Here is a 20,857-nt window from a genome sequence, read left to right on the forward strand (position 1 = left end):
TTGGCCAAGCCTGGAGCAGCGGTTCCACAGCAGAATGCTGTAACTGCATATTTCTCCTTTGTGTTTAGGTTTTGTTGAAGAGTATTAATTAGTTTAGGTGACGTTAATCAATTCCAACTCTATTAAGAGCAGACCTTTGTCCAACATCCTCTTATTCAATACAAAATCAAATCAAAGCAAATGAATTAATAATAATAATTAAATAGTTAGAATAAAATAAAATAAAACCCAGAAGCACGCTTTGCAATAGCCACGGGAGTTAAAGCTGAGGCAGTACTTTCCTGATTTGTAACTTCCTTCATGTGGCTCAGAACACTTGTCTGACAGTCTTTTTGCTATTCTTGTGTCACTGAGATAATGCCTTATCATCCTTTTCAGTGAGTAGAAGGGTTGACGGTCATCCCCCTCCCACCTACTCACTGCACAGAGGAGAATTTACAGAAATTAGGCAAAGATAGAGATATAAGGAGAAAACAGTATAATCAGGCAGTAACGGACACATGGTGGAGAAATTTCAGGAAACTGCTACTAGAATCCTATAGAATTAGCAAGTTGATAGAAATCAAATGGGTCTCGAGTGAGTGAGCAGTGTTCATGGGACAGCAGGCCACACTGTGGATGCCAACAATCAGCAACCTTATTCGACAGATGGTTCAGAGCAGTCCTGGCCTAGACCAGGGTAAAAGCTCATGGTCACGTGACCAGTGGATTAGCGTTAGCCCAACTGAAAGGGGGAGGAGGTTAGCTTGCATTACACCACATGCTTCCTGATCACTTCCCTTTGAATATGTTTCCCTTTCTCTTTCACTCTGTTAAGATCTGATCCTTGTTTGTCCACAAGAGATTAGGTTCCATTATTCACAGGACTTTGATTATCTGCACTAAAATATTTCACCAGATAACAGGCCAAATGAAATTCTGGGTGTCTTTACATTTAAATCTATCATCTATCCATCTTGTACTAAGCACTTCAGAGTAACAAGAAGCCCCATGCTAATATCATCATTAGTGCATAACAGATTCTGACACCTGACCTTTGACTCATAGCTCAGTCAGATCAAGACTGTTGCTCTGCTTTGCTAACTTCCAGCTACTCGTAATGTCAAGGCAAGACAACTTTATTTGTGGCACATTTCAGACACATGCCAATGTTAACAAAATTATAAAACATTCAAAATCAGATAAGAATAACTAAAACCTGAACATTTTGGAAGGATAAAGCATGCAAAACACAAAGTTTAATATAGATAAAACTATAAAGACGTTTAATAATGCTGAGAGGGTCTCTTTATTGTCAAACCCCAAATAACCTCACTACCTAAAATACTCAATCTTTCTCATCATCCTGTCCAGGCTCACTGAACTCTACACTTGCCAGCAATGGGGAGTGCATGAGTGAGAAGCACACTCAAGCCAAAGGACATGTCCTGCTGTGAGCACATGGAACAGTGAGTTTGTAGGATAAAACAACGGGTTCCCCTATTTCCACCACTGCCACTCCTGCATCTGGGTTATGCTGTCAGGGACATTGTGTGCAAGCAAATTCAGGTCTAGTCAGCAAGTCATGTTCCCAGTCGAACCCAAAACGCCCTCCTTTTCACAAAAACCAAGGGAAACTCTCTCATCCCCTGTGCACCATGCACTGCAGAGAAAAAGGGAGCAAACAGGGCAACAGGGTGCTTACCGACAAGCTTAAAAGCAACAAAAAGTAGAGATCATTATTTCCCAGAGATTACAGTCTCACTGAAATGTTGCGCTTGATAATGATAGCCATGGAAGGTGAGTCTTAAAATATGAGGAGCCCAAGATGACAACTATAAATTCTTCTGACCAAACCCAGTGGAACAAAAACAGAAACAAGCAGAAATCTTAAGCGATTACAATGAATCAATTAGTTGTTGCAATTGTTGATTTTTTTTTTTTTATGAGAAGACATATTTCAGCACAACTTATAGCACGTCCAGGATCAAAATTATCACGGGCTAAGTGCCTATACGGCTGTGATGAGGGGAAGGCATTATCACATTGTGCCGAAGGAATTATCACAACATTTCCAATTACTCTGAGTCATAGGAGTGTATGAGGCCTTGTCAGCTTGAGTGTAGCAGTCGAATATTTTTTTTACAGCAGCTAAGCTCATCTCCATAATCACAAATAAATAAGTACACATAAACTAAGGCATTCGTGGAAATGACACAGACGAATCAAAGCATGTGTGACATTTAAATTCTCCTTTCATGCTCACACAAACACCAGGGTCTTGATTCATAAGTCATGCCCTCCAGCTTTGGCTCTCTGCTTTGCTTTGACCTTTACGAACCTTCCTTTCATGCTTTTTCAGAACACATATCAACAAGTTACTGCAAACAGACAAGGAATGGTCTGTTTCACGTTAGTGTATAATTGGCAGCTATCGCTACAGAAAATTGGACAAACCTGATTAAAGTGATCATCTACTATTAGTTTGTTTTTAATCATATTTGTCTGACACTTCTCCCAGGCACATTTTTATCATCATGGTTTACATGTACAGTTCAGCAGTTTAAAGAAGTATAATTTTCCTTTTGACTTGAATAAACCAAAACCACAACCAGTAATTAAGTTAAGTATTAACAGTAAAACTAGGAAAAGTCAAAGTAACCATTGTATAGATGCTTTAAGTGTTGATATGCTGATATTTAAACAGTGCTGTATGTTTTAACTGGTCTGACTGGTATAACAGCATTAATTGAATTACAACAATGTCTCTAATAATCAATAGGCCTATGGCAAATTACTGTAGTTTACCTCAACAAAAAGGACCCCCCCCACACACACACCCCAGAAGCAGTAAACACGCACAGACAGTCACTTTGAAGGCATCATGAAACCACTGACTACAGAGAACACATTTACAGGCTTAGAGCATGAAAACTGTGCGTGTCAGTTGGACACTGGTTATCTTTATGGTCCTATTTCACCTCGAGACTTGATGTCGCGAGTAGGGTAGCGCCTATCAACGGTGCGCGAGGAGGCTTGACCCTAAAGAAAACTTTTGGCCATAACGAATGAGATACTTACCCTGACATTGTCATAGCCTGCAGTAAGAGAAGTGAGAGTGCCACACGCGCATGAGCGCACACGCGTAAATAAATGTTTCCATAACCCTACAGGAAGATCAACCAAACACAGGATAAAAAAAATGCCAACGAGTTACCAACAGCAAGTTGATAGTAAGCCTACTGGCTGCGCAGGCACGCTGTCAGTCCGTTAGAATACACAGGGCATATTGTGATTCATCTCTGCAGGAGAACCTGCCTGTTGATTCAGCAGTCACAGAGCAGACAAGGGAAAGTAACGCAAACTAAAGCAAAAACTAATATGGATAAATGCATCCAAATGGGTTTGCAGCTTCTTCAGATGGTGGTGCGCTGCCGCACTCGCAGTTTGTTTACAAAGCGCTGTCAGAATATCATTTCGCAACGGGGAGCGTCAGGGGGACGAGGCGCGGACGTTCACCTCCTCAGATAAAACGCATTCAAACACATTAAACTGTGGCACTCACCTCTGTGGAGCGACTAAAGTTGCTGTCCTTTCACATAAAATGGGGGGGAGAGCGTACAGCGACGTGAGCAACCTTAAACGGGAATTTCTCCGCCAGTCAGCTCCCAACAGTTCGCTGCACAGTTCACGGGTCTCTGTCTCTCTGCCTGCCTCTGAATAACCGCCCACTTCCGGCGGTACTTGTACGTCTGTCAGGAGACAGCTTCTGCGGATTTCTGTCCCATTGATGACTGAATTATGAGTCTCAAGAGGTGAAAGCTTTCTGTAATTTATTCCACGCACACATAATATAATGTTGTAATTTGTTATAGGGTTCAAAATGGAGCGGACAAATAGCCTTTGTAGTGCATGGAGTATTCTGCAAACAAGGACATGCTTGCAGCTCTGCAATAAACTTACTAACATATTATCAAATATGAATGAAGACAAACGGCAAATATCTTCCTGTAACTCACGAATAATGATCATATAGAATAATAATAAGAATGACAACAACAACAACAACACAAATATCAATAATAAGAATAAGAATAAGAATAAGAAGAACAGAACTACTCCGAGCAACAAAACAGATCTTTTGGCTTGATTTTGTCCAATTAAAATAGACAATATCTTTTACTCACCTCGGTGCATCGCACTCAACTTGGCAAATGGCGCCACCCTTTGGTGCTTAGCTTCCTTCTGCTATTGGCCTAAATGTAATAACATTGGCGAAAGATTTATTTTTTTCATAGTTGGTTATACCTATTATTGGTAGCCACACGCAACTTTTTTATTCGGTCCTATTAATCAAGCCTTTCAAAAGCAGCAATTACTGCGTTTATTAAACAAGTTGACTTGTGACTTTACTCCTTGTTTCTCGTCATTATTTTTCTTTAGAATGAGAGACAGAAACAAACGGGAGGTGGCTGACACTAAAGATAAACCTGCCAAAATAAATTAGAAGACCATGAGTGCCCGAGGCATGTAATTAGAGTTTTCACAATGGCTGACAAAAAGGCAAAGAGAAGGAGTTCCATCATCCATGAAATTTGGTTGTGGATCAAAAACACCTATTTTCTGTTTAATTGCTCAATTTAATGTTAGTCATCCCGTAAAGTCACATAATACAAATGTTTAAGACGGTGGAGGAAAAAATACTTATACTTAAAAGATACTTATTTTAAATAGACTTATTGCTGGGGAAATTCATTACAATATAGAACCCTGCCTGAATTGAATTATACTTTATTAATTCCTGAATAGGAAATAATTTTGCAGCATAAAGATGTCTCTTTTCCATGAAAAGCTTCAAACATACACAAGAAAAGCAGTAAAATTAGGCATGTCGTTACATTCTTTTAGAACATCAGTTTTTTTAATACTGAGATGATCAAAATTGATAAAATATCAAAGAAAATTTATAGAAAACATGTAAAGTTTAGAAGAAAACATTGCTCTTATATTTAAGTTGTTTCAGCTGGTGATGTCATTTGTTCTAAAAATCTGTAATAAATGTTATAATGATAAAAGGTTCAACAGTGACAAACTGTCACCACAGCATGCCCCACTGTACAAAGCAACCAGTCATCTTTCAGATAAATATGGTCAAACACTGACCTCTAAATAAAGACAATTTTAAAATGTGATCATGTACATTATTTGTAAACTTGTTCTGTGGCACAGTATCTCTTACTTGTGTTGAAAGCAAAAAGTCCAGTGTTTGTTTTAGTTGCTGTTGCTGACTGGAACTGATGGAAAACCCCATATATTGCACCAGAAAATATTGACACCGTCATCATTAGATCCATGTCAAAAAGCCATCATCTACACTGTAGCAACAGTCATTCTCTCAGCCAAACACACACACAGCCACATTGATTCTTTGGTTTTGATTGGATGCAGGCCAAAACCGAAGGGTGACAGTTGCTTCCTCAGACAGCTGAGTCAGCAGCTGCTGACAGTAATAGCTGCACATCTCAACACCCCCTCAGATCCGCGAAGCCGTCTGTGTTTATTTCCTATAGCCGAGACAAACCAGAAACACAGAAGACAGAGAGAGCTGGTGCCGTAAAGCAAAGCAGAAGAGCAGTGATGCAGAAATGGCCTTCTTCCTCTGTTTACTGTTTTATCTCAGCTGCCACACATTCTCAAAGGGATTCATGCAAACACCAACAGTAACCCCATGGCTTTTCACATCAGTGCTGTGTTAGGATGAGATGGAGGTGCATGCACGCAGTGTGGGGTTTCCATTCAGGGAAGTCCAGTAAACACATGTTGAGAAATGTGTCATCAAATTCAGAGAGATACCTCCACATACTAAAATTAGGAACTATGATAAAACCTCAGGGTTAATGTGCTTACATTCCTAAAAGTCTTTTTTTTTTCAAATGGTTCCATTAGTATGGGTTTCAAGGACAAAAGCATTGATATCGAGCTCTGCTCACAGTTGGTTTATTTGTTTGTTTGTTTTTATTCTTTAAAAAAGAAAAAAATCAAATGAACTTGGGTTTAATTTTCCGTACAGCAGCACTTTCATTGATAGTCTTCTTACCTTCACCCAAGAGCGAAAAGGTCAAATGCATAATTCTCACAGATTCAGCACGAATGAATTTGACCAGATAAGATGAACTATAAATCTAATGTTGAATTTTACGGTCAGCCAAAAACATTTACTGCATTGCAATTTAACCGCTGTGGCTCTTTTTCCATCAATCTTCCTGTGGTAGAAAAGCAAAGGCCCTGTGTCTTATCAGAATAAAACACTTCCTTCAGGGTATCTATTACATATAAATTCATTGCTTGGTTTTAATCTTTAAAGTTCTTTCTATTAATCTTTTATTATGATGGATTTCTCTACCATGCAGGTGCGCATCTCACTCTGTCAAATGGATGTTACAGCCCTGTTATAGAAGTGAGATTTCACTGCTGGGATATAAAGATTAAACAAAGTACTCATAGGGCATTATTCTCTCGTTCATGGCGCAGAGAACTGCGTAACAAACAATGAGATTTGATTTGCTGTTTATAACAAAACAAAACTCAAGAACAAAAGTTTCTCTTTCCCACTTAGTAGGTACAGTGAATGAGGCAGCATCAGAGGTTGAAGCTAATCCATACAGACGGAGGAGAATGGATAACACCAAGTGTGTCATGATCTGACTTGGCTTGGAGGTGTGTTTTGAGTTTCAGGCTTGCTGAGCAGGTTTCCCCGGTTACCTGGGCGGAGTCTGGTGGCTGCCAGCTGTCACACCTGTTGTGCATCTACCATCATCAAGAACCCTTCTTAAGGAGCAGCAGTCACAGCCGTCTTCACCAGATTGTTCTGCCATCTTTGTGGTAACTTGGCCAGCTCTCACCAGAGTGTTCGATGATCAAGGAAAAGTATTTTTGCTTTTACCTTCTCTCCTCATTCCAGCCTTGTTTCTTCCGACGGATCCCCTGGCTTCCCTTCTCATCTCTCCTACGTTCTTGCCTTACCTGGATCTGCCTGCTCACCTGTCGCAACTCTGGAAAACATCCTCCAGCCAGTCAGTCGCTGCCTCTCCCTCCAGCCACGTTTCCATCAGCTCACAGTAAGGAAACCTCGTAATTACATTTTGGAACATTTACCCACTTGGACTCCTGCTGAATAACCTCTCTACATCCAGTTGGTCCTGCCACCCCGGACCCTTGTGCTTACCTGTTTTCTCCAGCGTTTTCCAGGCCACAGATTCAGCGCTGCTTGTCATGAGCCCACTTCTGTCAAAATAAACTCTTTTAATCCTGTGTTTTGGCTCTCACCCCATGACAAAGTGACACATTTTCAGATGTAGACGGCCCAAAACAAAATGCCTGGGTTGTTTTCTCTGAGTTTTATAGCTGGTAGTGTCTTCAGACACCCAAATATACGCTCAGAAAAGCCCAGAAATGTTTTCATGTCACCTGTAATATTTTCCATTTCACATTATAAAACTGGTATGATTCCGACAAGTTACATGGTAATATGAATACACCTCTTATGTTGGAAAATCTTGCTTTCAGGTCCAAGGTGACAGCTTACTACACGATTGTCAATACTACTTTGTCTCCACTAAGATACAGAGAAGCCATCTATCATAGCTGCACAGCAAAGAGCATAAGGTTTGGTTTTTGTGGGGCACTATGTGGATGCCTCCACGTTTCTGGTGCTGGTACTCACAGTGCTGCTCTTACTTCTAAAATGGGCTGGTGAAGGTTGAAAGTACATTTTCCATAGTGTGACTGATTTTTGCACGCTGATAAGGAAATGTAGTTGAAAATATGGTTTCAATCACCATCTCATTCCAATACAGACTCCTGTTCTGTTTCAATAAATGTTGACAGAAGTGATCAATTCCAATTATTTATTTACAATTGAAGGAATACGTTTTCACTGAGAAGCTATTTAGTGTGCTATTGTTAATTTAGGAAAGAAAAGAAAAAAGGCTTTACACTTCAGTATTTGAAATATTAAATGATGGCAAACAGCAGGGTCAGGGAACAAATGGAGTGTCACTTGTGCTGTACAGTGCACAGGCAGGAAGAAAAGGATCTACATGGCATAATAAAGAAACACTTGGCTGGCACTGTATTCAACTGACAAGGTTTACTAGTCTGTGTGAAAGATTAAAAAAAAAAATACACACTTCATTATGTGCACTCTGAAACATATGTATATTAAAATGATGTACATTTAATGTCCGATCATACAAGGTCAAATCAGGCAAAATGAGAAATTTCAAAAGCAAATCCAATTAATATGATATACAGCATTTAGATGAGAGTGAGACACACTGCCCCCGTTTACACTCACAATCACATAATCCACACGGCACTATAAGAGAAAGAAAGCGTATGGGAAAAATGACTTGATTCTTTATCTCTCTTCACTGTTACAATGTTTTAAATGGCTCCAAAAAATAATATATATATATAATGTTATATATAACATTTTGTGTAAAAACTGCCATTAAACAGAAACCATTTTAACCAAGATAAGGAGGAACCACTTTGACTTTACACATTTGGCAAGAACATTGTGGGGAAAAAACAACAACATCAAAACCAGTACAATTCCAAAGCAGCACATAGCTTATACAATGATTTATCTAGTTACATTTCTTTATCCGAAGAAAAGAACACATTAGTTCATAACCATTTAAAAAGTTAAGAAAACACAAATATATTGTTGTCAAAAATACAATTCCTTATGCATAAATGTTTTAAGATACTTAAAAACATAAAGAAGGAGAGACGAGATGTTGCCAATAATATGAGTCAGCATGCACTGATAGTCTAACACCAGGCTACACAGGGACAGTCCAAATCTATATAAGAGGCAACTTATTTTTAAAAGAACATCTTTCAAAGTTTTTCATCTTCCCTATTCTCTGAAAATGAGTAATTATTTCACAGGAACAATAAGCAAATCTTTACAGACAGACTGTGTGTACTGATGGCAAAAGAAATCATCATTATAGCCTCATGTCAGATCCTGACAAAAAGAGAGAAACTGAGGAGGCATAGTTTCACATCGGTGATGCTACATGTTTATGCATTTGGCAGATGCTTTTATCCAAAGCGATTTACAGGTAGGCAGACAGGGGAAGGGGGACTTGCCTAAGGGCCCCTACTGGAGGTAGCACCTTTCATGCAGGGGATTTGAACCCATGTCTCCCACACAAAAGGTGGCAATGATACATCTACACTATCCAGTCCCCACATCCATTTCCAAAGTGAGTGAGTCTATGATGGACGAGAAAAACAAGGGATTAATAGCAGGTCAAGTTGGATAATGTGTGTATTAAAGAATGATATTTTACAAAAAGAGCATCTTTGAAACATGGCAGCTAACATTCCTCAAAGGATTTTAGTTTGAACAAAAAAAAATACTGAATAAGGCTTTTAGTTGCTATGGTAAACATCAGGGAATTCAGCATGTAAATGAGTTCTAATGTTTGTGTGCACCGTTAGTGACTCACCCAAATGTCCTGGATTAGCGTCAGCTTCATTGTGCATCAGGGAGTCGAGGGTGCGAGGCGACATCGGGAACAGGTCACTGGTGTTTCCTGAGTTTGTGCTGTGAAAAGACACAAAAAAGGGAACAAATTTTATAACATTGCAAAATAAAGTGTTTACACAGCCATGACCAGCAAAGCTGTTTGTGTTAGTCCAGGCACTTTCAGTGTAACTACTGCAACTCGTCTCTTTCCTCCCTTTTTCCCCCACAAATGATGAGCTACCACACAAAATACGTCATCCTTCATTATCAGTCCTCATCAGACCTGATCTATATGAGTGATAATTCAGTATTTGTGTCAGTGTGAAATGTCACATGCAAAAAAACAGCGCAGATGGAAGATGAATTAGTTCGGTGGTGAAATGCAAATGAATGAAAAACCTTTTTGTAAGTGAATATCGTTTTATTTGTGCGTTTATTTTTAACCACAAATGAACCTATATGAGATTGGACTAATATTTAAAATGCTCATAAAATACTCGTGCTGCTTTTATCGTTGGCAGCGCTGAGCACAATGGCAAAAAGGCCCGCTGAACAGATGTAAGAGTGCTAGTCTCCAGTCAATGTCACAACAGTCGGTAACCACGGTGCATTAAGAGGATCGAACAGAACATTACACAATCTTTTCTTCAGGCTTAACAAAATATAGTTTTCTTTTTGTTCTGTTTGTTTTTTCTCCCCTTGACTGACAAGGCTTTATCCTTGTCCATTTTCTCACAAAATAATGAATTGATGTGGAATTATCTACGCAAATAACACCATTATCATCTGAAATCTTTAATCTCCTTAAACAATTACAGCAGAAGTCATTTGGACTGCTTAACCCATGCAAATGGCTCTGGATGGACTGCACCAATATCTGTGAAACCCATATATCAAACATACAAAGAGACAAGATGCACACACAGCCCTACATGCCACTTCCCCCCAAGCTGCCTACCCTGGGAATCCGTTCCCAAGCAGCTCACTGTCCGGCAAGTCCATGAACACGGAGGGACACCTACGGAGACAGGTCAGGATCTCACTGAGCAAACCTCACAACCCATCAGCACGCTATCAAACCCACAACTAACCAAAGTAAACATGGCTGATGTCTTGTTTAAACAGTCCCCTGATGTCAGTCCACCTCACACTACCATCCTCATCTGCTCCACTCATAAACCTTTTTTTACAATCAAAGCATACCATCAAAATTCTACATTAGTAACTATAAATCCGTTATTAATGTATTATGTTCTAACCTTGCAATTTCACTCATTTCTCTGAGCGACTGGATATCATTTTTCAAAACTGGTGTTTTGAAATTTTATTTCGGAAGTATATTCTTAACTTCACTATAATCAAACTTGACAGCAAATTCAGTTGTGTTGTAGCTTCCTATTCGCAGTCCAGCTTTAACTGATTCTATACAGACTCTGTTCACGATGCTTGATCTGAACATGGTGATGGTTCCTCCCCTGACAGCACTAACTCACACTGAGAGTGAACATATCTTTCCCTCTTTTTTCTTCTAAACACTGTTAAAACTTGCAAAATATAAAAAAAAAAAGTCGGAAGTTTATATCTTCTTAATGAGTCTTAATAAGTAAAACATCCATCATAAATGAGCAGGGCTGACATAAGTGGAGGTCACTGGTTGGAGTGGGCTGTAAATATCATGGGAGATGAGGGAGGAGTGACGGATACTTACGGGGTGACACAGATGAACTTTGTCTTCAAATATGGCTGGGTGTCTGTAAGAGGAAAACATGCTATCAAAAACTACTGATAACAATAAAGTTGCAGGCAGTATAATGACTGTAAAAAGCAAAATATGTGATTTTCTTTAAAAATGTACAGATGCCAGGAAGACCAACGCAGTGACTTACTGCTGGTTGAATCTCCTCCTGCCTCAGGTTCATGAGCTGCTTCTGGCCGGCAGTATTTCCCGAAAGCATCCTCTTTGGGGATCTCAGGGTAGAGGTAAACAAGAGGTGAAACCAGGATATTGGTGGCATCCATAATCTTGTAGCCCATGATGATGTCGGCAAAAGACATGCTGTTGAGCTGCTGCTTCGTGTACGGCTCCACTGACTGAATCTGGGTCTTTCCTATAAACACGCACGAAAGCTCAGCATCACAACAGAAACAGACAATCTGAAAGATACTGCAGGAACAGAGAAAAAGTTCCCAAACTACTCACCGTTGATGTCTTTCTCCACCCAGGTGAATGTGATGCCCCCCTCCTTGCTGCTCTCACTGAAGCGCAGCAGAAAGGTTCCGGGAGGCTTTGGACTCAGAATGGCTCTTTCCCTCTCTTTACTGATGAAACCCATGATATACCTATCGACAAGCAGCAGGAGGTCAAATTAATCTTTAAAACAGTAGGTATTTTAAGACCATCGACTACAGCAAATTAGAAAAAATTCCACCAAATAGCAGGAAGTTAATTAGCACTTCCAGACCAAGCTTGGAGATGTGGACAACCTCTCACCCTTCGTTCCAAAGTGCAAGGATATACTTCTTCACCAGGTCAATAATATTATCCAGCCACACCCAGAAGGAGAAGCCTTTGCCAGCCATGTTTTCCTGTCAAGAGGAAGCAGAAAACAGTGGCTATCACAAAGCCGTACAGTGCCAAGAGGGCAGACTGAACTATTTACTTTTATTTCATGTTTTAACTAGTCTGTCATGTGAAGTACCTTACAGAACTTGGCCCACGTGATTTGACAGCCAGAGTAGTTGACACAAGGCCCTACGTAAACAGCAAAGGTCAAAATGACATTTAAGAAAAGTGGAAACTTGAATGATTTTAGACACCTGTCGGTTCATCATCTTACCAAGTAATTTCTCAGCCAGCGTGGTGAGCTGCTCAATGGTGAGGCCCCTTTTGGTCGTTGAGGAGAACTGCCAACTCAACACCTCAGCCACCTGGTCCCATGTGCCCACCGGAGGTTTCGTGAAAAAGTTCACATTCTGTGAACGGAGACCGAAGGCAACAGGTTATGAAAACGTCCCAGCTTGGCCTGAGGAACACAGGTGAGCTTTTAAAACCTTTAAAGCCTGAAGCAACGTGTGCAAAGCATCGACATTTTCAAACCACCTAAATAATTCCTGTTTTTGCTGTCTCCAGAGGCTGAGAAATAAAAAGTTTTTAGTTTTTTAAGCACAGCCTGAAGATCATCATGATTTTTAAGTCCATTGTGGCTACATTCCCCGTGCACGTTTTAGACCCTTTCCACCAGAGGGTGCTGTCTTACCTTTGGGTGGTTGGTGAGCATGTTGTACCACAGGATGGAAGCCCAGGCATTGGGCATCTGGCAGATGTTTGAAATGACAACCACAGGCAGGGAATGAGTCTGCACATAAAGAAGAAAAATCATTTTTTCCCTTTGTTTGGAGCATTTGGAATGATGCTCAATAAAACTGCTCCTACACTTTAAAACATGTTGCTGGTCTTTGCACGTGGCATTGTGGTGCTGGAGGGCTAACCTATCATGTGGAACAAAGGCTGAAGAGGCACTGTGAAATAAGGATTGGGTCCACAAATGCAATACATCACATTCGTGGTGATCGCAACTCAAGAATGATACGGTAAACATCATTCTTGGTCATATAATGCACTGAAATTAAGCCTTCGAAATGATCACTTTCAAATTGACTATGTCAAAGCCAGGCAACACTAACTGACAGTGGCTAAAGGTCTAAGGTATGACTTCTTGTTTGGTTCTTTACATGAAGTTCTTTACCTCTGCATAAGCCTGTGGGTTAGCTTCACCTGTCGAGACTATCACGTAAATGCTGGAGTGGTGGCAGACCGCGGAGGTGGGAGACTTGGTAAATGACTCATTCTGTATTTTTGTAGTGACTAACTCTGCATGAGGTAACGATGAACACATTTTCACCATAATGTAATAACGTCTTAAAGATTGGTGACTTTCAGAGTTGTTTGAAAGTAAAAGCAGCATGAGCAGAAATGTCTCCCAGTTCTTGAAACAAACCCACCTCCAGGTCTATCTTCAGACCTTGGTGATAGACTTCTGTCTCAAAGGTGATAAGATGGAGCTCCTCTGTTACAATCAGAGAGGCCTAAAGAAAAGAAGGGATTTAGCACTTGATGTGTACAAGAGGTGAAATGAACAGTTAATCACAGAAGTTCAATCAAAACTACATTTTATATGCAAAATGCAGCTTTCATAATAACAATTCTGAACAGATGTTCAGACTTACATCGCTATTGGTCCGGCCACCATTACCACACCTCTGTTCTCTCAGGGTCTGCAACAAACAGGAAGTTAGTGCTCCACAGCAGGCGATTATCAGATAACTACAACATGCTTAAGCTGTGAGGGGTCTGCTGCAATAACTCACCAAGTGTTTAAACTCTGCTGACAGGCTGCCATTGTTAGATTCCTCCATGTTCATAACTTTTGTGTTAGTGCCAAGGATGTTAAACTTTCGTGACCTAAGATAGTGGTAAAGCAGGAAGCATGATCCTTTCTCTTAAATTATGTGCAATAAAAACTAGAAAGGTGTTTGGAAAAAAGGTATTCTTAATTCTCACCCTCTAATAGCAGCCACATCGCCAGACTCCCTGGAAAATAAACAGTTGAAATGAGTAAAGCATTCATTTCTTCTCCAATCAAATCACGTCTTACTGCTCAAGGCTCAACACAATTATCAGGGTACAAAAACACTCACTTGTCAATGCAAACTTTAATTTTCAGCTGATAGTTGAGTTCAGGAAACTTTACCAGTAACCTTAAAAAAAAGAGAAAAAGCAAAGAGAGATAAGGAAAGACACTTTGGAATTTATCAAGTCGCATTGTTCCCATTTATGTACACATTTTGGATATGTAGGTATCACAAGCCTGAATCTTACCTGACTTTATTTGTGAACTGCACTCCTGTTTTTATGACCAGAGGTCTGTCTGGATGCATGGGCATACAGGGCTGTCTCTCAACCACGAAAGCACTAGAACACAAAATCAACATCATGTTTCAGAGATTTCCTGTGAACCTCCTAAAACAGGTGGCTAACAGTATTTAATGCAAAAATCTCACAGCTTTCCTTCACAGAAAGAGGAGAGTTGAAACATCATCACATTTGCTAAATGACTGAAAGCTCTCATGGCTGAAAGCTCATTTGTAAATCAATCTCTATGCTTCATTCTTTTGAGCAGATATAGAGCAAATGTTCATCATATTAAGCACCTCTTCATGAGGTTTCTAAACAGATCCACAATTTTCTCCTCCAGAGCAGGCCGGTGCTGAATGATGGGGTCTCCTTTGTAGGACACCTTCTGCTGAAGCTCCTCCAGCTTCTTGATCTGCTGACGAATCTGGAGCTGGGACTCAGCCAAGGATGTGATCCTGGTTAGAGAATTAGTTTAAAGTGAAACATTTCATTTCAAGATAAAGGAAGAATAATCAAGAGCAGAGTGGAGACTAATGTCCAGAGTAAGTTGGCTGAAACGATTTATCTATTATAGGTACTTCATACTTAATATGAAGATGAAAATCACTTTTCTGCCCTTCATGCATCCTGTTTTACACAATTTGACTCACATTATACATTTGCATATAAAATGTATTTCTGATTCTACGTATTTCTAAACGATTCTACGTTTTTAAGAGTTTTGTCAGTAAATAAAGCTTATTTAGGTTGATGAAATCAAGCTTTTAACTAAGATTTGACACCTCTTGGGATAAAAAAAATCATTACCATGTTTCAAGGCGATCAAGGCAGATGTTTGGTGGGCCTCCAATACAGGCGATCTGCTGTCGCCGTTTCCAGTCGGCCAGCTCTTCATCTGTTAGATTCTTCTGTACATAATCCATGGCAGTCAGCAAGCCACCCATCTCCGTCACGATTTGCTGCAAGATCACAAGCACAGCATACATTAGCCATTGGAAAAACCCCAACCCCAAGCTTGGAGTGTCACTGAACAAATAAAGGTGATCTTCCATTTGTAGCAAAGTTCGTTTTATGATTACACAATCGCCTCAGTTTCAGATGTGAAAGCATACAACTCACTACGATGCATTTCACTATGTTCATGCTTCTTATATCTACCTGTCATTTCATCCTTGAAAGAACTTGGGAGACAAGCTTAAAATTCTTTATCATCTTTGTTTTTATTCTCAAAATATGGTAAAGTATAAGACACCCACCCTCCTCAGCTGGTCGAGTGCGCTGAGCATCTGCTCCAGCTGAGCCATCTTCTGTCTAGTGGCAGCTGCCTGGCTATTTCCATTTAGGTCCTGGGATAACTCTTGAGAGAGGGAGAATATGTGGTGATTTAGCTTAAGAGTTGCATGCGCTCTCCTATTCAAATATACCTACAAAAGCTTAGAACGTAATAAACAGAAAATACCTCCTTGACTTTTCAAGGTTTTGTAATTAAAATCAAAGTCATCTTGCAGGTTTTCAAGCATCTTCATCTTCTGTTCCATATCCTGTAGAAAAAAAAAATGTATGTCAAAGTTGCCTCGTTAGTAGCCTCAATACTGCGTTTTCAAATGAGTAAGTGTCATAAAACCAACCTGCACGCGCTTCCTGATGTCTTGAAGGTTGTGCTCCAGTATTTGCTGCTTCTCTGTGACCACTGTCCCAGTGGGATGGGCTGCCTGGCCATCCTGCAAAACAATTAAAAACATTTAGACATGGACGGCCATTGTGCCAACTCATTCCTATGAATGCTGTTTATTTTTCAAATTACTTAAAAGGTAGTTTGGAGTAGTTCCACGTACCTGCGAAGCAGAAGTGGCTGTCTGCAGCAGCCTTTGTTCCTCCCACAAACAGCGGGCAACGATGCGGGCAAATTCCATGGGCTTCTCCAGGTATTTGCTCTGCAGATGCTGTTTAATTCTGCGCAGGTTATGCTGGTACAGTACATTGTTCTCCTGAAGGAAACGGCTATACTGCTGGTCTATTTCACCCAAAAGGTTGTGGAACACCAACGTAGCGTGCGATTCCTTGTTGGCCGCGTAGGCCCTTGTAAAAGACAGAGCAAAATGATCAGGTCTTCTGATACAAGATTAAAGCTTAAACCTTTTCAAAAGTCTTTTTAATATCATGTAAGCTTTTTAACATTCAAACAAATAAGTTGAAAGAAAGCATTTTGGCAGGTACTATTACGACTTAAAAACTGATCAAACTATCATGAAATGATAAAATGGCCTACTGCCAGTCCAGGTGGGGGCGTGTAAGATAAAAGCAGTTTGCTGCGGCGCGGAAACAGGAAAAGCTAAATGCAATCTAAAGCCAAGGATATAAATTATTTCTCACCAGTCCTGACTCTCAATCCAGGGGGCAAGGAACTGCCGTAGCTCCATAGGAAAGCTGTCACTGTACAGGTGGTAGAGTTGCTCCAGATATCTGGTCTCCAGCTGCTGTAACTGGTTCCACTGCGCCATCCTGACATACACTGCCTCAAACCTACAAAAACACGAATGGAGGCAGCAACACAGATGAAAAAGGATATCCAGTGAACATCTCTGGTGCACACTTAATGATAATTATTTTAAAAAGAACATTTTAGGCTGCTTTAATAGAACACCTCCCAAACTCACAAGCAGGAAATGACTAAATATCACGTTTTCTTTTAAAACGGGGACAGGCAGATGGGAGGGCTCGTATTCAGCACAGTCATTTCCTGTTCAATGAAACCCTACGCCTCCACCAAGAAATATAGGCTAACACGAACAGCTGTTAGTTCTCTAAGCAGGAAGGATCTAATGATCTTTGGTCAAGGCACCCCCCCAGCGAGAAACCACCAAAAAAAAAAAAAAACCTTTTCTCAGCTGTCAGAAAGCAACAGCAGTAGTGGAACTTGAGCAATATTCTTTCAGTAATGGTGAAACGCCTGGTGGCAGAGGCAGTATTATCCATCAGATCCATGTTTAACAGGCTCTGCAGGCCTTCTCATCTGATTAAAAGCAGGGTACACTGTTCCCTGGAGAATTTTAGGCTACACACTAACAATAAACAGACTTTGAATTGATGCAACAAAAGGTTGCCTACTTTACCACCAAAATTAAACTGAAGCCTTTGTTAGATTCCTGAAGAACAATGTGGATATTGTTGCATTATCATCCGATCATCATTCTGTGTCAGAAGTTTGTTGTTCACTGTGATTGTGCAATACTGTATTGTGTGATCGATGTGGTAGAATAAAACTATAGGCACAGCAGTTTACCCAAGCTCTTGTTCCTGGTAACTGATGACAGAAATATCCTTGACAAGTAACTAAACTGCACTTTCTGTTCTCACAAGCCAAAATACTGCTATTCCTCACAAAGAGCACAGCTGTGACTGCTGTTATTGGTAAACAATAAAACCAAGACCCACATCTGCATTCTATGTCAGTTAAATCTCATAAAAGCACGTTTTTAAAGTGATACAACCTCAAAAAGTCCAATCAGTTTTAAAGCAACACTAACTGCAGCCTAAAAAGATGTAACTAGCGTCTTTTCTGACAGTACTAAAGCCCATTTTAGCTCAATGTTACATTTATATAGTCTTTAATCTAGAGCATAGCAGTTATTTTGAGTATCTTTAGGTGTGACACCGCTGTCACACCATTAAGCCATTACTAATGTTAATCATTTGAACAGTCTTTGACGAGTTAAAATGAAAAAAGTGAGCATGGTATAGTGTAATGGGCTGTGCCGTGTACCAGTAATTCCGGTTTCAGCTTACATTACTACATGGAAAGCTAAAAACGGAATTATATTAGAGTAAATCAGGTGTTCCAAGAAAATTCAAGACACCAACAGGACACCAACACACTCACCAACAGGTGAGTAAGTTCTTTTTTTCAAGCATATAATACATTACCAGTTGAATTACAAAGGTTACAGTTTTCATATGACCCTTGTTCCTCTTTCCTTGACACATGAAAGAGATGCTTACACATGGTGTGATTTTTTGTGAAAACCCTTACTCACGTAACAACGCAATGAGAAGGACTTTTTTTCAAAGACCATCTGAGCTTTGTCATAAATGTTACACTGCTAACCATCTGACGGTGTTTGTTTCCACTAGTGTTTCTCTCAATGTGCTCCACTGATTAAACTCAACAGCTTCATCAAGGCGAGCTGTGCCCACAAATATACAGACTCTCTGGAAAACTAATGAGGAGGATTTATTACCCAGCATATCTCAAAGATGGTGGTTTAGGCCAGAGGGTAAAAACATCCAAACACTAATTTCTACAGTAAGCTGATACATTAATGGGCCCCCAAAGTCTCAACATACTGTCTGTTAGACACATTACCAACACATTTCACATGGGTAACACACATTTGAAATCATATATTATGGAGCACTTTGAATAATGCTCAGGTTTCATAATTATTCCCTGAAGCCATGGCAAGGATTTGGCCTGAACAGCACAATGTTCATATACCTGAGCTGTTTTTGTGTTGTTTTTCAATTTGAATATATAAAAGAACAGTTCATTATTCAATATAAGTAAGAAAATTGAGTCTGCCCAACAAGTCAGGTGTGTTTTCCACTGCCCAGCGCACATAGGAAACAATAGGCCCTTACTGGAAGAGTGCCATGTAATTCCTTAGTTCACATCAGTGATATTCAGGGAAGCACTTCCTTGAGACAAAGACGACAGTGACCATGCCTAGTTTCCATTTTTAAGTTGTCTGCAGACATGTGTGACATGAAAGGGACTATCATGGATGTAATCAATCACTATAATATGGATTATCATGTGTTATCTATGACAACAACGCATTGAATCTCAAAACAGTGATGTCTGTTTATATCTTTCCATACTTACAAATGATATCACAGGTAGCATTTTAAAAAAAATCCTCCTTGTACAACTCAAAATTTAGATTATGTGTGGATAAAGATATCTAATTTGTGGAGTGAGGGGATTAAATCTTTTTTACGGGGTACCGAGTTGTTGGCCTGCAGATAGGACATAGATGGGATGGGCGTGACAAGTCAAACTGGGTCCGTAAATGCATCCCAGCAAAGAATCCTCTGGATAACATAAGGTTTAAACACGAGTATTAAGAAGATCCGGATCCCATGTGTGAAACTGATTAGTCAAATATACGAGATAAAGACTGTGTGTACCGGTTATAATAGTAGCTGGTTTAAAAGAAGCAAGCCGCATTCAGAAGCTACAGTTAAATTGTAGTAACGCTTCAATATCTTATGCAACACCATGGGCACAGCGTGTTTCTTCAGCATGAATAACTTATGACCTAGTCACAGTGCAGCAACTTTAGCGGCGTTATACATGGTAAAGATATCCATGTAATAAACGTGATCTGTTGTAACACCAACGACAAGCTTTCGGAGCTATCCATTCATCCATTTTCTTTTTAAGAAAAAGTATTAAATGTGAAAGTCGGTTTCCAGTCGCTTACCTGGATCGTTGTCACTTTTGTGGAGGAAAGTTTCTTCGTCACAGACAGTTACCTTTCAATTAAAATACACTGACAATAACAGTCAGTGACAACTTAAAAAAAGTTAACCCACATAAACGAGGGAGATTGTCAAGTGGGAAAAAGGCCGTTATTGTTGCTGTTCTTGTCCCAACACGAGAACCACTTCTCCGACGAAAGCACTTGTCGTTCAACCCATCACCTACACTGCAGTCTTGCCAGCCAAACAAACCCCATCAGCTACTTTATTGACATATCTAATTGCCAATGCGAACCTGCGGTTCTACTGTAACCAATCAGAATGCAGGTTTTATTAAAAGAGGCGGGACAGCACAGGCCGTTTGGTTGAGGACGCTGTGTTTACTGCCGTCTCAACTGTGCTGTTCCCATTTGCAAAACCTCCCTGCTGGTAAACCATAAAAGGCGGCTGTCTCGGAGGGAGGAACAACTTTTATACAGAACAGCCAGCCTGGAAGTCATCTGAGTTACTGGCAATGTTGACGTCATCAAATTTAATAACCCTTGTACAGTTCGCTTTTGATATCAGCGAGACTAAACTTATTGCCATATTCATTCAAACCTCTTCACAGTAAACTAATAGACTAGATTTTTTTAAACTGACACATAATGAGGTAGATAATGCAAAAAAATAGAAGAACAGGCAGTGATGAACAAGCCTTTATTAATATTTAATAAGTGAGGCAAAAACAGAAAATAATCTGGAAAATGTTTGGCGAATAACACAAAGGGCCTTTGTGGGTCACATTGTGTTGCAGCATTGTAACTAAATAAACCACGCTTGACCTCCATCACATTTATAGCAGCCTTTTTTAGTATTTTGTAATCAGTAACCTAAATCAAGGTAAATATATATACTGTGGCAAAAACACATTTCTTCAAGTTGCAAGCGTCGAGTGA

The 20,857-nt window shown here is 40.0% G+C and overlaps 2 protein-coding genes across 3 annotated transcripts in view; both read right to left on the reverse strand.

Moving 5' to 3' along the window:
- stat5a (signal transducer and activator of transcription 5a) overlaps positions 1-3,707 on the reverse strand; it is a 116,874-nt gene extending 113,167 nt beyond the window's left edge. The window contains 1 exon segment of the mRNA XM_072369564.1: positions 3,545-3,707. The gene's annotated coding sequence lies outside the window, so the exon portion shown is untranslated.
- Positions 3,708-8,195: 4,488 nt separating this feature from the next.
- stat3 (signal transducer and activator of transcription 3 (acute-phase response factor)) lies at positions 8,196-20,160 on the reverse strand. 2 transcript variants are annotated; one of them, XM_072369795.1, is made up of 25 exons: positions 19,922-20,160; positions 16,812-16,961; positions 16,274-16,517; positions 16,067-16,159; positions 15,898-15,979; positions 15,695-15,795; positions 15,246-15,397; positions 14,735-14,893; positions 14,403-14,495; positions 14,222-14,281; positions 14,085-14,114; positions 13,892-13,985; positions 13,751-13,798; positions 13,526-13,609; positions 12,781-12,879; positions 12,361-12,496; positions 12,223-12,275; positions 12,015-12,109; positions 11,724-11,863; positions 11,410-11,631; positions 11,232-11,274; positions 10,482-10,541; positions 9,504-9,601; positions 9,243-9,267; positions 8,196-9,066 (listed from the first exon to the last, which is right to left on the reverse strand). In XM_072369795.1, exons 2-25 carry the CDS (start codon positions 16,937-16,939, stop codon positions 9,051-9,053), a joined length of 2,355 nt encoding a protein of 784 aa, XP_072225896.1. In that variant the 5' UTR covers positions 16,940-16,961; positions 19,922-20,160; the 3' UTR covers positions 8,196-9,050. The 2 variants fall into 2 exon arrangements, with proteins under 2 accessions (XP_072225896.1, XP_072225897.1); XM_072369796.1 differs by lacking the exon at positions 10,482-10,541.
- Positions 20,161-20,857: the final 697 nt, after the last annotated feature.

This window comes from Leuresthes tenuis, unplaced genomic scaffold (assembly GCF_036924035.1).
Source record: "Leuresthes tenuis unplaced genomic scaffold, fLeuTen1.0.hap1 SCAF_17, whole genome shotgun sequence".
Classification (NCBI taxonomy): Eukaryota; Metazoa; Chordata; class Actinopteri; order Atheriniformes; family Atherinopsidae; genus Leuresthes; species Leuresthes tenuis.